The 24,293-nt window shown below is 37.6% G+C and overlaps 1 protein-coding gene across 1 annotated transcript in view; it reads left to right on the top strand.

The window, feature by feature from the left end:
* CDH17 (cadherin 17) overlaps positions 1-24,293 on the top strand; it is a 776,088-nt gene that overhangs the window by 612,137 nt on the left and 139,658 nt on the right. Inside the window, exon 14 of the mRNA XM_044067353.1 lies at positions 14,856-15,097. Within this exon, the coding sequence (XP_043923288.1) occupies positions 14,856-15,097 (242 nt within the window). The remainder of the gene's footprint in view (positions 1-14,855; positions 15,098-24,293) is intronic.

Raw genomic sequence — 24,293 nt, 5'->3', positions numbered from 1 at the left:
ATAAATCAATAGTAAACAGCCACAAAACAGCGTGTCCAGATACTCAAAAGGGCAGGACCTCAGTAACTACATGACAATACATTATAGGTGATAGAAACCACTTGAAGGTAAAAAACAGTAGTAATGTCTTTAGAAACACTAGCAACTACTTTCAGAGTTTAAATTAGTGAGAGACCACCATAAATAGGCAGGGTCCCAACGACTGCAACCTAAGACTCTTTTCACAGGTTTAGACAAATGTACAAGCAAATTAAGGCAATAACCAAGTAAAATACTCACTTACTTTCAGAGTTTAAATTAGTGAGAGACCACCATAAAAAGGCAGGGTCCCAACGACTGCAACCTAAGACTCTTTTCACAGGTTTAGATAAATGTGCAAGCAAAATAAGGCAATAACCAAGTAAAATACTCACTTACAAGCAGAAATAGGTCAATAAATGGGTGTTACAAAACTCTATTAGGTAAAAGCAGAAGGTATGACTTGAGAAACATTAGCGACTACTTGCAGAGCTAAAATTGGAGAGAGACCATCATAAAAGAAGCGTTAGGAGCACGCAGGATCCTAGCGACTGCAACCTAAGACTCTTTCAACAGGTTTAGGATTTAGAAACACTAGCGACTACTTGCAGAGCCAAAATCAGTGAGATACAATCATAAAAGAAGCGTTAGGAGCACGCAGGATCCCAGCGAGTGCAACCTAAGACACTTTCTACAGGTTTAGTCTTTAGAAACACTAGTGACTACTTGCAGAGTAACAATCAGTAAGAGACATTCATAAAAGAAGCGTTGGGAGCACGCCGGATCCCAGCGACTGCAACCTAAGTCTCTTTCTACAGTTTAGCCAGATACACGCTCAAAATAATGCAATATCTAAGTAAAAATGTTCACTTCTGAGCAAAATAAGTCAGTATCTGAGTAAAAATGCTCACTTACCGGCAGCACACCACGCGGACAACCAGGGGAGACCTGCAGTTTTCAAGATGGGATTCAAAGATGGCGCCTTAGCAAGGAAGCCACTACATATAGAGTTCGAGGGTGTAGGGGGGAGGGGAAGCAGAAGGTAAAACCAATAGCATGAAGGGTAGGATAGGGGCGGGAGGCAGAAAGCACAGGAAACAGCCAGAGAGGAGAGGGAAGTCTATCAGCTAAGCAGAGTAGCTGAAACACTACTGTTTCATATGCTACGTAGGTTAGAGATATGTAAAGGAGAGTTTGTTAAAGAAAGATAAGAAGGTAGGCAGTAGTTTACAAGAATATAACAGGCACAAGGAAAAATAGTTAGCAGAGGGACAGTGATAGGGGTAATAGAAAGTATACAAGTAGAGATGTTCAAGATATAGTCAATTGATGAAGGATAGGAATGAATAAGAGGGAAAAAGAGTGCAACAGGCCAGGAAAGCAAATTAGAGTCAGTATGGGAGCATGTAAAATATAAGTATAATCTCACTAGATGACAACAGTGACACTTCGTTTTCCCTGTTAGTTATGTTTAAAATAAGGCTAGTGATGTATAAACAGAAAATATAAACTTGAGCTGATGAAACTACCTATACTCTGTTACAAAGCCTGATAAACAAATAAGTGAAAGATTACCCTAAATCTCATCATATTGTAGGTACCACTGTCTAATAATAATAATAATAATAATAATAATAATAATAATAATAATTGCACAGATACAATTGCGTGGTTGGAGGCTGAGTACATTATTACTGTAACTGCAATACCCATCGACATGTATCACTTCAGATGAAAATAAGTAGCTGGCTAACAAGACTGATACAGTTTCAGACCTAAAAATAACAACAGGCTACACATTATACCTGAAAACAGTAGTATACATCACTACATACATACATCTCTGCATACATATACACATACGTATGTACGTACCAGTATCTCCTCCACACTACTGCCCAAAGGAAATAATATGCCATATATAAACAAAGTAAGATCTGCTTGAGAGTGTGACTACCCAACCAGCATCATATCCAGGTAGTATAACAGCAAAAGGGCACTTAGTTCAGTTAAAAAAAGTTTCACGCCAAGAACTCATTCACTTGAGGAGATTTCACCTGTCCAGAAACTATCACATCCTAATCAGTAGAAAAAATATAGAAAAGCTTGTTTGTGCTAATTTGTACCCATGCTTAAGATTAGCACAATGGAAGCTGTGGATCTGTGAATTTAAGTGAATAAGCTATCATTTTTTTTAATATGGTGAATTATAATACATTGAACCAGAAGACTGAAGATGAGAACTTCATTTCTTTACTTTAAAATAAAAATAACTGAACACATGGATCATTTCCAGAAAGTATACTATGGTGTCCTGTTGGAATCAGTATTAGGAACTTAAGGACTCTAGCACCCTAACTGCTTTATGTGCATATGAAGGACATCAAACTCATCAAAAAGGGTATAGTATCAAAACAGAATGTAGGCTGAAGAATATAGCTGACCTTATGAAAAGGTGAACTAGGCAGCCAGCTGGGGTGCCCTTTTCTAGATTTATGTATGTATGTATTTATTTATTTATTTATTTAGAATGAAAAGTAGTAGTACCATATACTTACTTAAAATAAGTAACTAAATAAATACCACCCCATAATGTCCTTTTTAAAACAGCCATGCCTGTAATGCTGTGTGTGGGGAGTTCTGTACACAAGCCCTGACTACTCAGTTTCTATGCGTTCTGCTTTGTTCCACCCATGATCTAGACAGCAAAGTTTCATTGTGTAAGTTGGGGTGGGATAGCAATGAGCAGAAAGCCCACAGATTTTCAAAAAAGTATAGTATATCTTATTTTCATAGTGGAAACAGCAGTTACAGTTTACAGTCAGTAATATGGAGAGGTCATTTTATTTTATTAGTCATAGTGGACAATCCAGTACTATAGGTAGTGGACAGCTTTGTAGGACTAATATTTATTTACTTTACTGTGGCTGGCTAGAAACTGATCATTTGTGTGAAGTAGAGGTGAAATTCATTACTGTATCCATTGTTTAATTTTATTTTTACTCAGCAGTGTAACTATTGGATCTAGGTGATGGTCACTTTGGCTAATATTGATATGACACCCAGAACCCATGAAAAAATTGAGAAAAATGGGATAGACAACATTTTTTTATTTTATTGCAGTCAGACATCTGAGATTGTCATAATCAGCAACATGGTTATAATTGCTGAACATGGCTGGGGCTGTCTGATAATGAAAATGACTAACCCTGCTGTTGTTTGCTCATTATTCTGACTTTGCATGATTGAATATGTGTGATGCAAGTCAAAATAATTTACTGAGGCTACTGCTTGTGTGAAACAAAGCTGAAATGCATTACTGTGGCCACTGGTTATTTTATTTCAATCCCATTTAGACTCTGATGTATACAGTCAATAAAGTTGCTATAACTGGGGGTGAAACTAGCTGCCAATGGGGTAGTATCTTTCTTTGTTTGCTCCATGAGAATACCTACAGATTTTCTTTTGTTTTGGGAAGTCTTCATGGCACACCATTCAAAATGAGTGGTAAAAGTCTGTTTGGTGGAATGCCAAAAACCAGTGTTGTAAAATTTGTCAGTTTGCAAGTAGTTGTTTGAGCATTCAGCAGACGGTGGAAATGCACATCTTGTCAACTTCAATGAACAATTTGAGAACCTCACTTTGGAAATTGTAAGAAGGATGGACAAAATGGCTGTGATTACAAGCAAAGCAGCATGTTGCTAACAAGTATGTTATGGAAACTTCATGTTTTGAGTTGGCACTAAACATCCAAGCAGAACAGTTCCAAGAATGCTCAAGCAAAGTGCATCAGTATTTGAAGACTATCGAAGTACTCCAAGATAAGATTAAGGACATGGAACATATAATATACTGTAGGAATTTATGCTTATTGCGTTTACCTGAGGAAGCAGTGGAAGATGACATTGCTACTTATCATATGGAACACTTACCAGCAGTGCTAAATGTTCAGCAGCCCCATTTTGTGATTGGGTGCATGGGGCCCTAAAGCCACCCACCCCAGCTGGGGCTCTACTCCACTAAATAATTTTCCAGTTTTTAAACTACACTGATAAGGAGAGGGTGTTGCAAGCTGCTAGATAGAGTGAGATGTTTATTTTTCAGAGTAATCAAGTGAGTTTGTTCCAGTGTTACTCACTAACTACCATTGGAAAAAGAAACAATTCAAAAAAGTACAATGTTTCAAAACTCATCTAACTTCTTTCCTCAAATATTCTGTAGTTTTGCAAATAAACTGGAATAATAAATGGCTCTCAATTATCAGTCCCGAAGAGGCCCAAATTTTTATCTGCTAACCAACTCAATAAATAACCAGTCAACCCACAAACACCTGAGGGGAAGGTTCAAGTGCTAGAGGCTATAACCAGGACAAATGAGATTTCTGGATTGGAAAATGCCAGTCATTGTTATCACCAAGCAAGGCCAACCAGGTACCCCTACAGTGGCTGAGAATGTGCAAGTCTGGTCAACAAGGAACTCTCCGTAACATACAAAGGTGTTAGCAAAACATTTTTTCATACCAGAGGTGCTGTAACTAACAAGTAAAAGGTCTTAGAATAGGTGATGATGTTTCTTATAATGGACAAGAGATGTCTTTTGCAGGACTGAGATAACTAGCTAACAAAATATGGCTGACTGCAGCTGGTGCATTTAACATGAGAAAGAAAGGTATTGAAAGTTATATAGATAGGTGGACTTTGTACTCTAAAAGTAAATATGTTAAAGTGAAGAATGTCAATAGTTAAACCTTATTGTGGGGTGAGTGGGTTACAGAATTTATGTAGATCCCCTGGTACATGCAAGTGAGTGATTTAGAGGGTGCATTGCTGGCAACTAGCTCATAAGGTTTCAAGCACAGACTGCACTGTGTAGACCTTGGTGTATTGATTCCCAGTCTTATAGGCAGAGTCCTCTTTTATTTCTTTGTATAAGGTTTCAATGTGAAATATATGTCTATTACCTGCATTAATGTGCTGTGAGTCTTTTTAACTGTCACATGGGTAAATAGCCATTTCAAAGATATGTTGTTAATAACTGGCTACAGAGAGTAATAGTTGATGCCATTTAATTTCTGGAGAGCAAGACTGCTTGGAAGTGCTTTTAAGTGTTGCAAAGGTAATGAAGAGGGGTGCGAATTTGGAGTCTTAAAAGGAAATTGAAGGCCAGGATTTTAATTGAGGTCAGAAACACAATAGTGTGTGAGTTAATGGAAAGGAGTCTCAGGGTTAAGTTTAAACATGAGGAGCCATACTGACATATGAAAGATAATCCAGCAGCTTTATTTTTAGAATATTTCAGTATGATAGAAAAGATGGAGTGCAGACTTTATTTGTTATTTTGTCTGGGGACTTTAATATGTGTCTATATTATGATATTGCACGCTCAGAAAAGAAAATGACACATAATCGACCCCATCTAAGTGAAAGCTTATAACATCGAAACCTCAGAACAGTGATTTTTTTTTCCAAGGGAAAAAAATCGCTGTTCTAAAGAAAAAAACTGTAAAACATTACATAACATGGGGGGCTTCACCCACCAGACCCCCCAACCCCCACTTAAATATACCAACTCCAAGATTGCACTACAGTGACGAAAAGGCAAAGTAGCGAAAGTGGCCAAACAAATTCCTTCCCAGGGAAAGAATTCGCTGAAAAGCCGCTTCACTGTTTTGCCTTTTCATGTTTTTCAGTTCAACAAAGACACATTCGACAACCTGCATCTGTGACAGCGTAATAGGGAGCCTTTTAATACTGTGGCAGACTCAGCACAGTACAGATCTGTCCCATCCTCAGTGAAATATAAAATTGCAAAAGCTGAACTAAATGGAGTAAACAACAATACAAAAATCAAAGGGTATATAACTGCTTGCTACTTGGGGGCTGTCTATGTCTGAAAGTGAGTGACTGTTAGATTCATAGGTTCATAGATACTTAACAGGCTATTGATTATGTGGATCTTGAGACGACTACTCTAACATTTGTATGGCAGTCTTAGCCCTTATATTTTGCATATGAATAATCCAGAAGCAGGCATAAAAGAATATGTCAAGACATTACTTGCTGCCCCTATCCATGAGGGATATGGGTGCTAAACTAGGGATGAATTTCCAGTTTCTCATCTAGTCATCAAAATTACATTTGAATAAAGCAAGAGAAGTACTTCACTTTATGTGGAATGGGCATATTGTTCATTTTAAACAGTTATAAATCTGGCTTTGCAGTATAAATATATTAATATATCAATGTCAATAATTAGGGTGGTGCAGTGGTGCAGTGCTTAATGTTTTCACCTCCCAGCAAGAGGTTTTCTGGTTCGATTATCGGCTGGGATGCCTTCTGTGTGGCGTTTGTATGTTCTCCCTGTGTTTGTGTAGGCTTCTTCCAAGTACTCCAGTTTGCTCCCACAATCCAAAGACATGCATCTGGAGCATTTCTCCCCAGCCTCCACTGAAAATAGGTCAACAAATGTTAAATAAATAAAATAAAAAAAATTAAGAAGTGTCCAGTTATGTGAAGAAAATTGGAATACTTTATTGCGCTACTGTATGTTTATGTGAAACAATGTTCAAAATATATTACTTTAGTCATTATTTTATCTACCTTTTAGAAATGCACCTGAGATGTACATTTTCAACAGTGTTGGTATAATCACCTATAAATGCTTGGTATGGGGGCTATCTGTGAACAAAAATGACTCACCCTGCTGTCATGATCAAATCATTAGTCATATTTTGCTGGACTAGCGCGCATCTGTGTAAAGTAGTTTGCAGCAGTTCTATTGTGGCCATTTTAATGACTATCAGATGTCTGTGGTATACAGTCGATACTGTGTGTGCAATTGATGGATACAACGGCTATCTGTGGATAAAAGTGGCTTACCCTCTTGTTATTTGCTCACTGCTAAACATTTACTGGTTTCACCTAGCAAGACTGGTGTCCCCCAAAGTATTATATTTGCTGAAACCTTGTGTAAAATGATAATTGTTAATGCTTTATGCTTGCCTTGGTGTTTGGGGGAAGTGTTGTATTGTATTTAAATGCAACAAGTTGACTATAATCTTTCTCAATTTACATCAAAGTTACACATCAGCTTTGTAAAGAATATGTGGCTATCTTGGGTGGTCTATTCAGGATATGTGTGAAAGCAGCTGGTCATTGGCTCACTACTGTAGAAAGCAGTATTGCTATGTCACATTGCTTGCTTGTCTGCTTGAGGTCTTAGCTATGGCTCCTTCTGTGTAGAATCTTCATTTCCCCTCTGTCTATGTGGGTTTTTTCAGGGCGCTATAGTTATATCCATCACAAGAAAGACACGCTAAAAATAAAGTGACATTCCTCCAATTTGCTCAAAGGCAAGCATGTAGTATGAGAGGGAGTTTGTGTGTGTGTGTGTGTGTGTGTGTGTGTGTGTGTGTGTGTGTGTGTGTGTGTGTGTGTGTGTGTGTGTGTGTGTGTGTGCATCCATGGGTACGCACTTTTCAAGGTACTCTAGGAGCAGTATCAGTATATGTATGATTATGTAAAATTAAAAAATCACGGTTTCCTGTGACTATATGCTTTATGTGTGCACCACAAGATATCATCAGTTTTGTCTGTGGACTTCTACAGTAGTGGTAGATACATACTGTATGCAAGTATTCCGTGTAGCAGTAAAAACACTTATTTATTTATTTTATTTTTATTTATTTTACATTTGTTGACCGGGCTAGTCTAGCTGGACATATTTCCATTTTCAGTAGAGGCCCGAGGAGAAAAGCTCCACAGAAGTAAAAAATGTATACATACATAAAAATCAACATAGATGATAAGCCATTTAGGAAAAGGTTAGTAAAAACAACAAAAATTTCAAAAATCTTCAAACAAGTTAGTCTAAAATTAAATACTTAGTACCACACACAGAGAAATTCCATACAACATCATACAGGAAATTAAACATACTTAGAGATCAGTATGCAAAGATAATAAGTAAAGAAAGTGGAACAATAGGAGTGAGGTAGGGAGAAAAGGGCAAGAGGAGGAGAAAGTAGGTTAAGAAAGTTAGCAGGGAAAGAAGCAGGGTGGGGATGAAAAGGGAGAAGAGAAAAGATAAGAGGAGAAAAGAGTAATAGAAGAGTAAGAGAGATGGTTTGAGATAAGAAGTAATACTGCAGGGGTAATCAGGTTTACTACAAGGTTAATCAGGTTTACTACAGGAACAAAGCCAATGGTTTTGGAGGTGTAGTTTAATGTTTTGTTTGAAGAGAGGCAGTGAAGAAATCATTGTTATGCTAGTAGGTAACAAATTCCATTTAGTACCAACAGAATTGGTGAAGAGGGAGTTACCAGCAGTATTATTAGATTTTATAGAAGTAGTCAATAGTTTACTTGAAGGAGAGTTAAGATTGCTATAAGGGATTAAGAGTTGTGAGAGTACAGGAGTGTTATTTGGTTGGTACAGTATTTTATGGGCCAGAATGAGTTGATGGATAGTAAGATAGTTTTGAATTTCAAACCAGCCTAGTTGTTTCAAGTTACGACAATGATGGGTTCTATAGGGGTTACCAGTAGCAAAGCGAGCAATGCTATTGTAGCAGCTAGCTAATTTGTTAAGGTTGTTACCTATCAAGTAAATGTCTTTTAAAAATAATGAATAAAATGCATCACAGAAAATTTAGCTGTCAGAGCTTCTGGAGGTCTGCAAGCCCTCACACCTGTAGGCAGCATAAGTGGATTTTGACACAACTTTGGAAAGGCAGCATCTGTTGTGGCCCCCACCTTATATAAAATTGGTCTAATTTAAAAGAGTATACAGAAAAGTGTTTTAACTTGTGTAGGGGTAACAACACTGTGGTAATTATTTTTTTAACTTTCAGCGGTAGCGTTGTTGCCTCACACCAAGAGGTTCTCCCGTTCGATTCTTGGCTGGAGTGCGAGGAGTGCCTTCTGTGTGGAGTCTGCATGTCCTCCTTGCGGTTGGGTGGGTGTTTGAAAGACATGCGTAAATGGGCGTGCCTTCGCTGAAGGTTGAACATTGAGCTGGCACCTCGGCGTTCGTGAAAATCTACTGCCAATCATTAGCGGACTGGAGTTCCGCTGTGGCAACCCCTAACAGGGAAAAGCCGAAAGACAACAACAACAACAACAGTTGGACTTCGGAAGTGTGTACAGAAGGTTGATTTAACTCTTTTAGGGGATATGTAGAATCTAGGAGTATGAATTTGGAATGCATTGCTGTGATCATTATTTTCTTCACTTTCTTCTTCGGTCATATATGAGGCCTATTTACAGGTGGCTCTCTTTTACAGGCAGTGGTAAGGAGGCATGTTGTTATGTACATCTGAGGGCAGCAAGTTGAAAGAAGTTACTTTGGCTATTTATGCTTTCACGTTTGTCCCGATCTGACATCAGAGGGGTAAATAGAAGGTGGTTATCTTTGCTGTATAGTGGTTAGAAGGTATGCTGTATTTGCCTGACAGCAAAAACTTGAAATATATGATGGTTACCATTTGTTTCTTTTTGTTTCATTTTTCATCCCAATCTAACACCAGAGAAGTACACAGAAGATTACCATATCTTTTTGGAAGGGGTAGGGAGGTAGATATTATTTCCAGATATAATTTTTGCATCCTCACAAGCATTTGACATCTCATTTACTGAGAACAACTATTTTGCCAACTTTAAGCATTAAGTCTTGGATGTAAATTATTTCTATCTTGAAATATAAAACTTCAGTATTTCTTTCCGTATTCACAATTTTATTCAGGTCATCACAGGATCAAACATTGGGGAAAAAAGCTCTAAAATGACCTCATAACATCTGGAACTGAATGACATCTTGGAACTTAATGACCCCAGACTCTTAAGTTTTATTCAGTTATTTCCTCAATGGTCACTGCAATGTAGATTTGCTGGTGCGTGTGAGTTGAAAGGGTAGGGGAAAATTAATCAAAAATTTTGAAAAAAGCATAGAGATGTACGTCAGAGTTTCTAGAACCCAATGACTTCTAAGAGGCCTTTTGGCCTTGAGAATCCTGGCTTTATTTATTTCATCCACAGTTATTACAGTGCAGTCTTGATACTGAGAGGATGGAGAAAGAACTAAGTGCAGATTAAGACGAACATGTAGGAAAACAGAAAAAATAATCTGAACACTACTGGGAAGCTAGGATAGGGAGAAATGGGTAGCACTGGGGTGATGTAGGAAGTGCTTTTTGGGCAACAGGAGGATGCCATGGAATCCTTTGTCTAGGGCTCTATTTCACTTAAGGCCAGCTCTGATGAAGCATAAAATCAAGGGGTATAACTACTGGGAAATGGGACCAAATTGTTTTTCAAAATGTTCAGTGTAACATTTGAGAATGAGCAGCTGAACTCAAATTAGCCCTGAGTATGGATAAAGAAGTGTGGAGCATCATATGTATGGAAAGAATGGTGCCATTATTAAGGCGTATGGTCTGTTTAATGATATTGGCAAATGTCTTGACAATAAGCTGCAGTTACCTTAAATATAGGTTTTGCCGGCATAACAGTTTCTAAGGCAATTGGATTTATTCTAATATTCATTAATATTCATTAACTTTAGTCATTCTGAAGATTTAGTTGCATTCTATTTTTATGATCATCAATATACTTTAATATGGTGCAGATATTTGGGGGTCTTATGAAATAAAATACATAAAATTGATAACATTTGCAAAGAGCCTTCAATGAAAAATATATGGAATGAAGGTCTTTGGAGATGAGACATGCTGAAAAAATAGGATATTATCTATTAATTGAAAGCAGTCAATGATTTGTTTGAATGTCTGAGAATATCTGAGAACCAAAAGATTATAAAGGGGAAATATGAAAAAATGCTTTTACATATCTTCAAATAAACCACAATCATACTGATAACATGACAGAATGGTAGGAACAAAGGGAGATGAAATGATGGAACATGTTATGTAAACCTACACAGAATGGTAAAAATACTGAAGGTCACTAGATTTTGAAATGAGCAAAAGGAAAAGCAGTGTACTCTTTATTAGCTCGCACAGCAGTAGTTACGGGATAGTTTGATCTCAGTACCTGATGTATGAGTACATAGCTAAGGTATGGAACAGCTGCTGTTATGTCAGTTACTGGAGTCTTGCAGAAGCTGAAAGCTTCTCTTGAATCTGGCAATCGAAGACTTAGTGCTGTCTTTTAGCAGGGGAGTGACAACATTCACCACTGACAGGTATGATTAATTAAGGACCCCTTTCCTTATTAGATTGTGCCAACATTTTAACAGCTAACAAGTTTAAAGAATCCATTTTATTGACTGAAATTTAGTGCAAAGGATTAAGGCTATGAACACTTAATTGACTGTTTCATAAGTCTTGAGTTTGGTTCTCTCAACTTCCATTTGCCCACTGTGCAACACTAAAAAAGAAACACTTGTTACTAATGGGCTTACCCAATTTACAGATAAATAGCATTAAAACATAAAATAAATAATTACATTTCAGAAAAAAGAATGCATCTCATACATTTCAACCATCCAGTAATTCTAAAGAATGCCTAGATTTTTGGTGCATATGTTTATCTGTCCCTTGCAAAATCTATAATTCAGACTTTATATCTATCAGAAAATACATGCTAATGCAAAGTCTATCATTGTATCAACTCTCCAAGTTTTTAAGAGCAATATTTAAAATCTGTCCCTGATTTCAGGACTTTGTCCCCTTTTATTTTTAGCTTTGTCCAGAATGCTTGCACTATGAGTTTGAGAGATATAATGCAGCTGCTAAACTAACATTATAAGGGTCATTCAAAAGCCTAATTCATAATGCAGTAGGAATCCGTTAGTAAAACCTAAAGACAGTTTTTCTAGTGCAAAATAAAACAAAGCTACTGATATGCGAATACCTTAACTCTAGGTATACAGTTCTAAAATTATTTTCAATGTCCTGGGCACAGACAGTCTTGGCGATATCTTCCAGTTTCAAAGCAGGAAATTTTTATTAACCTTCTATACTTTCAACAAAAAAAATAAAATAAGGCAAACAAAATGGATAATAATTAACTGTTATAGTAATTTCTGTTTCTAGAAAAAACATCCCAGTTGTTCAATCAGGTAGTCTTGTTGTTGTCACTGCAGAGATCCCCCATCCAGTGCTAACATGTTATTCAATATGGAAATCTGAGCAATATATCGGCCACTGTTAAGAATGAGGGCGGGAGGGCCTATTGCACTTTACAAAAAATTCAGCCACTTAGTGATGCTACCAAGATTGTTCCAATGGGTGCTCCAACTATGCTATGCTATGCTATGATATGCTGTGGTATGCCTTGTTCCACTGCCATGCCTAATGAGTGAAACATGTTTATGAAATAGCGTTGGGTATGACAGCAGAACACAGCACAGCCAGAGACAGCAACTTAGTAAGGTGTAATATAGCCACTTTCTTTCTTCAAAATAACTTACTAAAATTTAAGGGTGTATATCACATTGTCAAACTCTTAAAAGTTCAAACGTCATATGGTTGACACCATATGATTGAACTTTTAAAAGTTCAAACGTTTCAATGGAGATCTCCGTACAGTGTGGAATGGGAAGATTTCCCTTTTCTGCACTGTAGTCCGATCTCGGAGTTGGCATATTTAAAGAGTTTTATATTTAAATTTTAATATTTAAAGTATTTAAACTATTCAGGTAGGTTTTTTCTTTGGTTTATTTTTTTATTACATTTTCAAACTTTTAAAAGTTCGATCATATGGTGTCGACCATATGTCGTTTGAACTTTTAAAAGTTCGATTATGTAATATAGATACAAATTTAAGATTCCTTCCTATGTAGCTACATGTTTCTTTTCTAGGCTGCTTTATGAAGCATTGTCAACTTACAAGGTACTTCCCCTTGACAGAAATATTGGTGCACTTTGTATATCACTGGTTACTATGCATACTGGCAAACATAAACATTGACATTCCTTTGTATGCTGGCATCTATTACTGTGATTCACGTCTATATATAGCGGTACATAATGCGGTCTATTAAATATAGTGCACATATGAATCTGAATTGCATTTATGAGTATCAGGGCCTGTCAATAAGCCAATGCCCAAACCATCATTCTCTGGGATTGTGAGCTGCAGTGTGTGCCTCCTAATGGAGGCCCATAGGAATCGTGAACAGAAGTATAAGTGAACAACATATGAGAAAGGGTACTATCACCATGGCAATGGACTAAAGTAAACTCTTAATACTTTCAGTGTGATGAATATCAACCCATTAGTGACCTTTTAATCCAATCACAGGCTTATTCTTCTGCACCCACAGGTCAATTTTTCCTCAACACCAGCACCTATAGTTTTATAAGTAGTTATTAGACATGCAGTCCAGGAGATTATTGAGGATCCTATCGCAATTCCTTAGAGCATCATCTGATTAATTAACTTGCTCAGAATCACTCTGTAGGCAACAAAGGCTGAGGGAATCAACCCTGCAATACAGGGAGCAGTTTGTTAACACCTCATGGCCTTAATTCTCTGTTCTAAATGCCTTACTGTCCTCTACACTAACTGCCACACTGTCCATCTTATGATAGCTTACATCTGATTAGGATAACAGTGACTGGAAATGAAAATAGATGAAGTGCATGCATGCTTACATATGAATATACAATTCTATGCAGTGATCATTTTAACTGCAGCCTATTACCCTGTCACTCTCACCAGGCTGCATATTTCCTTGACCTCACATGTGTATGTCCAAACTTGATGTAAAGCACTGCAGATCATCTTTCGCCACATATGGTGAATCATCCCATGCTATCACTATTCATTTAGAAAACGGGTACATTTTAGAGACTTGCTATACTCACATTACACTAATTTGCCACTGTGATCCTTTGTTAAAATGGCTGTTGGAGCTCTTTTTATGACTATGCAAGGGAAAACAGCTGTCCACCCTTTGTGCATTAAAATTAAGATAAATTTCTCCTGTCAGCCTTCAGTACTATAAAGACATCTTATTTATTTCTGTTACCGTTCCTTTGTAGCCCAGAATGGCTGGCTAATAGATGTATATCTGTGACAGATGAGGAAAAACAGCTCATCTACAGTTTTTCTATCAATGATTCAGTGTTAATGTAGAATTCTGTGTGCATAACACCGCATAAGTGCCGAAAATAATTTTTATTTTAAACTCACAAACACATAGTGAAACTGCAACCCAGATCCTCCATTTATATATACATTTCTTCCTTTGCTAAGTTCACATACATAAGAAATGAACATTTATTTTCAAATGATATCCCATGCAGACATACAATAGCTTATCTTTAAATAAGCAGTCTTATCTCTTAGTAGGCAGGGTGTTTACAGTTTAATGCCATAAATTAAATGTAATCAGTTATAGCCATCACCTGTCTGGGATCTATAAGCTCTAATGATTCTAAAATGGTCAGAAACAAAAAATAAATGTATGCAAAGTATCCAAGGAATTTAAAGTGACTGCAGATTTCACAAGGTTGTTGGAAATACATAAGTATATGAGATGAAAGAGTTAATGTCATTGTTGGCGTTGTAGATGTCATTGTTGGCGTTATAGAATTATTTGATATATTGTAAGCCAGTTACAATTTTTCCTTTACCATTAAGCAAAGCTACTTTAAACATGCTTTTTATATCATTACAGCATCTTGTATTAAAAAAAGATGTAAAAACATAAGTAAATAAAACATGCTGAGATCATGTCCTGTTACTGAAATGTTTAAACAATATTAATTCCTGCATGTGGGAGTGCAGACAATTCATGTAATCTGCATAACTGATGTGGTCAGGCAATAATCACTGAATAATAACAGAAGAATTTTTTTTCTGTTCTTCTAGCCCCTGGACTTTGAAAACAAATCTGCATTCCACCTTGTGGTTAGAGCCGAAAATCCAGAGCCACTACACAGAGTGCAATATAACGAAAGCTGTACAGCAACAATAAACATTACTGTGAAAAATGTGAATGAGCCTCCAGTTTTCTCAGCTGTAGTATATATTGCAAATGCAACTGAAGATGTACCAAAACGTACTCCCTTAGTAGGGGTTAAAGCCACTGACCCAGAGGGGGATGAAGTAAGGTAAGTAAATATAACAGCTTAAAACTGCTCATCATATTTCAAAATACGGTAAACATCATGCATGTACAGGCTAAACATGCTAGCAGTAATGAGATAAAGTCAATACTTAAATAAATGTGAAATGCCATATAGAAGAAACATTCTAGAACAATCTCCCCACCATTACTTTCTGTTAAAAGAACTGAGGATTAACTCACTGAAGCCTAAACACCAGTTTTGTATACTTTCAGTTGACACCCATACCTCCTTATATTGCAGGTTTCTGCTTCTGCTTCTGCTTGCCATCAGAAGATCTTCCACCAAATGTCTGATATACTCTGACTTCTAAATTTTATCTGGACATCAGCAAGGTGCTGAATAATGTGTCACCTAGAGTGATGGTCACCATCAGTAAAACATGGAAGTGAGTAGGGCACGATGTGTAACAAGTAATTGTTTGAGAAGTAAAACATAGAGTAGGAGTAAATGGTCATCAGTACACAAGACAGGCAAGGCCTAGTGCTACAACCACATCATTGCAAAAATGAGGTAAGGCCTAGTGCTACAGCCATATCACTGCACAAGATAGGTAAGGCCTAGTACTACAGCCATATCACTGCACAAGATAGGCAAGGCCTAGTGCTACAAACATATCAGTATACAAGATAGGTAAGGCCTAGGGCTGCAAACATATCAGTGCACAAGATAGGAAGGGCCTAATATTTCAACCATATTAGTGCACAAGATAGGTAAGGCCTAGTCCTGCAACCGTATCATTGCACAAGATAGGCAAGGACTAGTGCTGCAGACATATCATTGCACAAGATGGGTAAGGCCTAGTGCTGCAAATAGTTCCAAGTGGGGCAATATGCCAAAAACTCTTAATGCTTTGAGAGAAAAGAGGGGCAAAATCTTGAAGAATGGTGAAAATTTTGTCAGTTGAAATACAGTACACTTAAGTGCAAGATGTAGCTAACTGTCTGCCAGAAAAGGACTTAATATCTAACCTAGTCTACATATTTTCCTACATTCTTGATAAGCAGCAGATACTAATGGATGAGGTACTGGCTTCTAAGCCAGGGATTGTGGGTTTGAGTCCCACCTGGGGTGATATCATCTAGTTTGGGGGTTAGTATAATGGTTAAGTTGTTTACCTCACATTCACAAAATATAGAGTTTGATTCTCACATCTGAGGTCTAGACTTAAAATGACCCATGAGGGCAGTTAGCCCAGTATTAAGAGGATGGATTTAGCATAATGGTTAAGGTCTTAACGTCATAGATACAAGGTACAGGATCTGATTATCTCCTTTGAAAGAGAAATTGACCAAGCTTAAAATGGCCCACAAAGGGCTTACTTAGGAGCTTGGGGCTTGGCATAATGGTTAAGGTATTGCAGGGTTTAATTCTCACCTTTGAGGTGAAACGGATAGGCTTAGAATGGCCCACAAGGGCAGGCAGCCTAGTACTTACCTATGAGCTAGCCAATAAACAGCACATTTCATTTATTTTCTACCCATCATAAGAAAATCAATAAATCTATCTAGTTTGTTTTTGAATGCTGCCACTTTTCACTATTACCACTTCAGGAATACTGCTTCAATCATCTAGCACTTTTTTCCATGAAAAAGATGTTTTGTCATATCTTTCTTGAGTCTTCTAGCTCATATTTGTCTCATCTACCTTTGTAAACATTTTTATTCTGTGGATTCCTTTTGAAGTGTAAAATGTTTCCAGAATTTCAGAATCTGCCTTCTTCTTTCAACACTGTATAGATTAAGGTGCTATAAACTTCCTTTAAATAGCTCTTGCCTAATGTTGTGCAACATTTTGATATCCACATCTGTGTGTCTTTATCCTGCTTCTGTCCTGGAGAAAATGAAATCACTACAGAATACATAGTACTCGAGCCGATCTTAGCAGTTCTCACAATGATGGATGATATTCTTGTTTTCTGCTGGTGATACAGTTTCATACTCAAAATAAAATGAATGTTCAACTTTTACAAACTGGACTATTTTATCAAAAGGTACCACTTGTGTTCTTACAGTCCTCCTTCAAAGATTGCATGCATATGAAAAATGATGTGGTTTACAGGAAATTTACTATTTAAACTACACCATAAGTAAAATGACCATCTGAATTAAATGTGGACATTCTTTCCGAATGTGTATTTAATATTGATAACAGATACATTAATTAACTTACTTTATGATGAACAACCTGAAATTAACTTATTTGATTCTGAGATTATGCAAACTGAGGAAGATAGACTGGACTTGGGTCACGTTCACTTAAATTAACAAAATATACTTGCAAGAAGGATATGATAAAAATCATATATATATATATATATATATATATATATATATATATATATATATATATATATATATATATATATATATGGGTCTACTTTGCATAATCGAACTACACTTTGCCAAAACGCTTTTTGTAGAGACGACAAGAGTGACCATTCAATAAAAGGAACGCTCACATCTGCAAAAAATTCCACAGGGAAAGGAAGCAGTTGGATAATATTAGGAAACTGCTTTCTCAGAGTTGGTTTATATAGTTAGGAGGGTGTTGGTGGGTTTGACATACTGCTGTTGCATGCGTTTTGTTTGTAAGATGGCCAAGTGCTTCCTTTCCCTGTGGTATTTTTCACTGAGTTGAACGTTAGTTTATTGAACATTCGCTCTTTTTATTTCTACAAAGAGCTTCAGCAAATTGTGGTTCAATTATGTGACATAGACCTATATATATAGATATAGATGTATATACATATATATGTACAGATAGATATGTACACATATATCTATATACATATTTATGGATAACAAACACAAACCCAAAACGAAAGAATATAAACACCACCAACTGAATGGAAAAGCAAACCAGGAAAACCTTCACAAAAAAAATTAACCACCGTAGATTCACAACCAGTATTTTATTGATGCTTCCTAGAACCTTGGCCAGTATGCCTTCAAACGGGAATAACTTTCAGCATCAAAGCCTTGCTTTAAATACATTTTCAGAACCAATTAGCTGTGAATTAACTCAATTGCACTAATTAAACAATTACATTAGTTTTAAAAACTCAAATTTTAAAGTGACTGTGCAACAATACAACAAAAGGTGCATGTAAAACCTGTGCATTAATAAATACAATAAAATGGGAATGCAGGATAAACCAAAAATTTAATTCTAAACACAATAAATGCAATTTCATATATGTATATATGACATAAATTCAACCTCAAACAATCATTACACATAAATACCCTGAGACAAAATCACACTGTGTATTAAATATCAATAAAAAAACTTTTCCACAACAAATCAATACATTTGATAAATATTTATATTATATATTTATATTTAGTTCCTGATTCAGACCCCTAGGGTTTAGTGTATTGAAGTTAATAATATATTTGGTTTCCAAATTATTTAATGCATTTGAAAAATTCTTCCCTTGTGTGTGCAACAGTTTGGCTAAAATGCCAAAGAATAAACTAACTGCTGAACCCCCATGGGCCATGTGGAAGTGGTATGCAACAGGGGTCTCAAGTCTATTGTTTCTCATGTCTCCCAGATGTTCTAAGATTCTATTTTTCACCATCCTCCTAGTCTGTCCTGCACTTCAGAGAAGTAGATACCAAACAGGAGAGGACCCAAGATTGAATCCTGTTCGACTCCACTTGTAACTGGTCAGCAGTCTGACTTGGAGTCAGCTACTTTCACAATGTGGGTTCTACCTGTGAGCCAGTTTGCAACCCACCTAGTCATATAGGGGTTGATGTCTGGCTTAGTGAGTTTTTCTATGATTCCTGAGTGGGGAATGGTATCAAAGGCCTTGGCTAGATCAAAGTAGACTGTATGAACCATGTTGCCTTCATCCACAACTCTGGTGACTGACTCAAAGAAGTTGACCAAGTTGAGCAGGCATGATCTACCCTTCACAAAACCAAACTGTGTGGGATCCAGAGTTTGGAGATTCTCTATATCCTTGTTTATTAGGTCCATGATGATGCGTTCCATAGCTTTGTATTTCAGGCTCGTCAGGCTAATGGGGCGATAATTCCCAGGGTCTGTAGTCGCTCCTTCTTTGTGGAGAGGGATGACTGTAGCAGTGCGCCATTCGGTAGGGACAAAACCTGAGGTGAGGCTGTGACTGAATAGGGCACACAGGTTATACCATTCATGTATGGCTTATGCATAAATCTCTGTTAGATATGCTCCTTAGACCCATAGTCTCAGCTAGAGGTTGGGTCACAGAGTCTATTTTCAGATTCATAGAGTCTCAGATAAGGGTTGATTTTGAACTCACAAAGATTATTATTAAAGACACCAATGATTTTCTCCATGAATTATATGAATGGTCAGAGTTGATTGATTTGAAAGGTTGAGCCTTTGTTACATTAGATGTAGATTTTCTTTTTACAATCGTCCCCAACAATCGTGGAGTGCAGTCATTAAGATAATTTTTGCTTGATTTTACAGAATACACACAGGCATACATCAATACTCTCTGCCAAATGTTAATGTTAGTTTTAAAAAATAATGTCTTTTTATTTGAAGAACAATTATATAAACAAAAGCGAGGAGTTTCATGGGTACACCTGTAGACAATAGCTATGCGAACATTGTAATGTATATATGGGAATGCAGTTTTATTTTAAATTTACATGTTCCATATTCATTTAATCAAGTTGTTTTTTTTTTATCTCCAATTTGTTGATGATCTGTTTTTAATCTGGTATGGAGATGTTGAGTCTTTCAATGAATGTTATGAATATTTATCAACCACTGTACCATTCTTAAAGTTTAAAACATGGATTTCTCATGATAGCATAGACTTCTTTGACATTACAATTTTTAAGAATAATAACTCTAAACTAGAAACTACTTTCTATCAGAAACCATCCAAGTGGAATGCTACTTACATCATAATAGCATGCAACTGCATTTTACATTCAATAATATTGTCAAGGGGCAGATGTTTACAGTAGCAAAGCTGAATACTTTAGATGTTTATATGGATTCTCAAGTAGATACGTTAGCAGCTGATATCACTGACAGAGGTTATAAGGCTGAGGACATCAATGCTATTTGTGAACAATCAAACAGCAATGCCCACTTACAGTGAAACCAATTTTTTTCTGTTAATACTAAATGAACAATAAATAGGGCACATCCCAGAAATGCGAAAAGATGATTTTTGACTTATAACAGAAACACCAACAATGTTAAATGTATAATTTCCAAATACTGGTACATATTATTTGATGTCCTTGAACTTGACTTAAACATATCTGCATGGGCTAGTTTTGGATACAAATATAGTAATAACTTGAAATGTCGGCTTTGTTACAAAGGACAACCACACATAAGGTTTCATCATGAAACTATAAAGAGAGGTATGTTTAAATGTGGTAGATGTGTTTACTGTAAATTTATATACAAAGGAAAATTGTTTGTACATCTAGTTACTAAGTCTAATTTTGATTTAAATGTTTATGGTAACTGCAACAGAAAGAATCTAGTTTATCTAGCCATATGTAACCAATGTCAAGCTTATTATGTTCACAAAACTAACCAAAGATTTAAAGAATGTATCTGTAACCACCTTTCTGATTTAAGAAGACATGTTGACACAAATGTATTGTATAAGCATAAACTCAAAGGTTTTAATCATGATTTAAAATTTTTGATAGTGAGCATTTTAAAAGAGCCTCTTTGATGGGGAAATGTAGAACATTTGACTGCATTTGATGAATACCATTGGATAGTGCATTTAAAAGCACACATGCCACCAGGATTTAATGGTTGTGTCTTTAAAACCTTTGCTCAGAAAGTTAAACAAGCAGTTCTGATTAACCTAGTTAGATCATGTGATTTCTTAGGTTCATAGGTTCATAGGTTCATACTAGGCTATCTGCCCTAGGGCATTTATAAGCCTAGCCAGAGTGTGTGTGGCTTTCACCACCCCTTAGGATGAGAATACTATACCCATTAGTTTGCTGTGCCTCTGTCCAGCAGTGATACAGAGATGATTCCCGGGGTAAACCTACGATCTCCCATCCACTCGTCAAGATTTCTCTTGAACAGAGTCAGTGAGGGGCTCTGCCTCACATGGACTGGGATTCTGTTCCATAGTGTAGGAGTCTCTGGGTGATGAATCTGTCCCTCCAGCACGCCCTATTTATATCCGTGTTGAGGTTTAAGTCTCTTGCTCTCGTGGTTCTGGTGGATTTGGATTTTTTGAGGTGGAGCATGTCCATTAATTCCGGGTTGGACATGGCCTTGTATGTCAGGCACAGATCACCTATGAGCAGATGGTATGCGACTGAATAGAGCTGGAGTTTCTTCAGTCGGGCATCGTATGACATATGTTTGATCCCCTTTATCCTTTTGGTGAGGAACTTTTGGGGTCTTTCCAACTGCCGCAGGTGTCGGGTAAGGTACATTCAATGGGCGTTGTAGTTAATCATTGGTCTGATAAGTGAAGAGTACAGGGGTACAATGACCTCTCCTGATCTGGATGTGAATCCCTTCATGATCAGGTGGGCAATGTAGAAGGTCTTCCTAACCACTTTGGCAATGTGAGTGTCAAAGAGAGGTTACTGTCAACTTGGGTCCCCAGATCCCTGATAACTTCTTCCGTGTTTAATGGATTACCACTTATGTGGTAATTAGGGGTTACCTTGTTTTTCCCAAAGGGTATGACTATACATTTTTGGCATTTAGCTTAAGGCCATGGCTCTGGCACCAGTTATCCATTTCTATGAGACCTCTCTGGAGGATGTCTGTGTCTGATGGAGTGTCAATTATGGTGCCCAGTTTGCAGTCATCTGCAAATTTTGTCAGCCACAAGCCCCTATGTGTGCCTGCACTTCAGAAAAATAAATGCCGAACAAGAGGGGCCCAGGACTGAGCCCTGTGGGACACCGCCGTGACCGGCTTAGAGTCTGACATGGCACCAGCAACTCTAACCCTGTGTGTTCTGTCCTTGAGCCAGTTTGCAACCCATCTTGTGACATATGGGTTTACATCTAAGCTGGTGAGCTTTTCTATGATGCCCGAGTGGGGTATTGTGTCGAACGCTTTGCTAGGTCAAGGTAGGCTGTGTGAACTGCCTTACCCTCATCAATGGCCTTAGTGACTGTTTCGAAAAAGTCGACCAAGTTCAAGAGGAAGGATCTGCCCTTGACAAAGCCAAATTGGGTAGGATCCAGTGTCTGTAGGTCCCCAATGTCTTTATTTATGAGTTCTATTATGATCCTCTCCATAGCTTTGCAGACAAGGCTCGTCAAGCTTATGGGGCGGTAATTTCCAGGGTCCGTAGAAGCACCACCTTTGTGGAGTGGGACCACAGTTGCCGTACGCCATTCTTTGGGTATGTATCCTGTAGTAAGGCTAAGATTAAACAGCAGCCTTATGTGTGGGTTTAGTTCCTCATTGAGTTCGTGTAGCACACAGCCGGGGACACTGTCCGGTCCCATTGATGCTGTGTTTTTTGCTTTAGAAAGAGCAGCTCTCACCTGGGCATCTGAGATGTTTGGGAGGCTAGACTCTGGTGGGATAGATATTTCTCCTTTTGGGGAGGAGGAGAAATTTGCACTGAACCTGTCTGCCAGTATGTTGGCAATGTCTGTGGGTTCAGTGATTTTTTTATCATTTTGGACTAATTCTGAGCATATCTGGGAGTTTCCACCCAGGTTTCTAACATAGCTAAAGAAAGCTTTATGATTATCTTTTGTGTCATTAGCGATTTTTCTCTCAAAGTTGGCCTTCGATGATTTTATGAGTGATCGTAGTTTTTTGCTAGTATTGATCAGAGATGCCTTCCCTTTTAGGGATTTTGCTCTGTCATGTAGTAGCTTTCTCCTCTTGTTGTAGAGTTTGTTTATGGCTGGGGTCCACCAGACCGGGCGCCTGCCTTTGGTGGAAAGGGTCTTGATTTTATTAGGGATTGCTTGATCCATACATTCCTGGAGGTGCTCGTAGAAGGCATTTGTAAGGGTTTCAGCAGCGTGGGTTGTGGTTTCCACTGGCTCAGGGGCCTTGAAGGATACCACTCCAGTCTTAAGAAGTGTGAAGTTTGCTTTTGAGAAGTTCTTCACTGAGGTCTTTTTTGCTGGGGGTGGGGGCGGGATGTGTATCTCCAGTGAGATTAATTTATGGTCTGATCTCACCAATGAGGGATATACTTCCAGTGTGGAGCATTTTGTCCCCATGTTTGTGATGATCAGGTCTAGTATATTTTCTCCTCTTGTGGGAATGGTGACTAGTTGTTCCATTGCATTTGAGTTTATGAACTCAAGGAACCTTTGGGCTAGGGTGTTGGGGCTTGAGTAATGTTCCCAGTCTATGTTTGGGTAGTTGAAGTCACCCAATATGATGGTGTTTGGAGAGACATTCATACTCTCCAGTGTCTTCAGGAAGGCTGTGTGGGTTTCCTGAGTTTGAGAAGGTGGTCTATAGCATGTTACAAACTGTAGGGCAGTTTTACCTATGGTTAATTGCACCTGGATGGTCTCCGATGCTTCGTGCATTGCCACTAACCTGGAGGTGTGGGTATCCTTTATGAATATGGATACTCCCCCTCCTTTTCTGGTTCGGTCTGGATTTTGGGGCCGGAACGCATGATATGAGGTATAACCTGATAGTGCTGGGGTGCTCTCAGGAGCCTTGAACCAGGTTTCAGTCACAGCACAGACATCGATGTTCTCCATACTGAGGAGGGCTTCGAGGGCGTGCATCTTGAGGTTTAGACTTCTGGCATTGAGCAGTATTACCCTTAGTTTTTCTCGATTTTTTTTTTTTTTTAGAGTATTTTTTTAGAGTATTTAAATATTGATTCATTCTGATGATTTTATCTTGCCTGAAAAAGCCTGTGCTTGGCAAATGTTTTTAAACTTGCGTTGTCTATATTAAACAAGTTATACTTCTTCGAACTGTTCCTGTTTCCAGTGGTTTGTTTTTACTTCACTAAAACACTGTAAGCTGACTTGTTAGAATTATTGCAGACAGGGGTATACCTAGATTTCATCTTTGCAAATGGTTTCTTTTTATTCAACATCCTTGGCACCATTTTTTTTTGTTTATGTTCTTCCCAAAATCCATTTGTCTGTTACTAATCTGCATAGTTGCCAATGCCTCCAGTATGAACAGCTACGCATCCCACATTTCAACCATTTAACACAGTGCACTA

Source organism: Protopterus annectens, chromosome 3.part1 (assembly GCF_019279795.1).
Source record: "Protopterus annectens isolate FY-2018-M chromosome 3.part1, PAN1.0, whole genome shotgun sequence".
Classification (NCBI taxonomy): domain Eukaryota; kingdom Metazoa; phylum Chordata; order Ceratodontiformes; family Protopteridae; genus Protopterus; species Protopterus annectens.
This window is presented reverse-complemented; position numbering and strand designations above follow the sequence as displayed.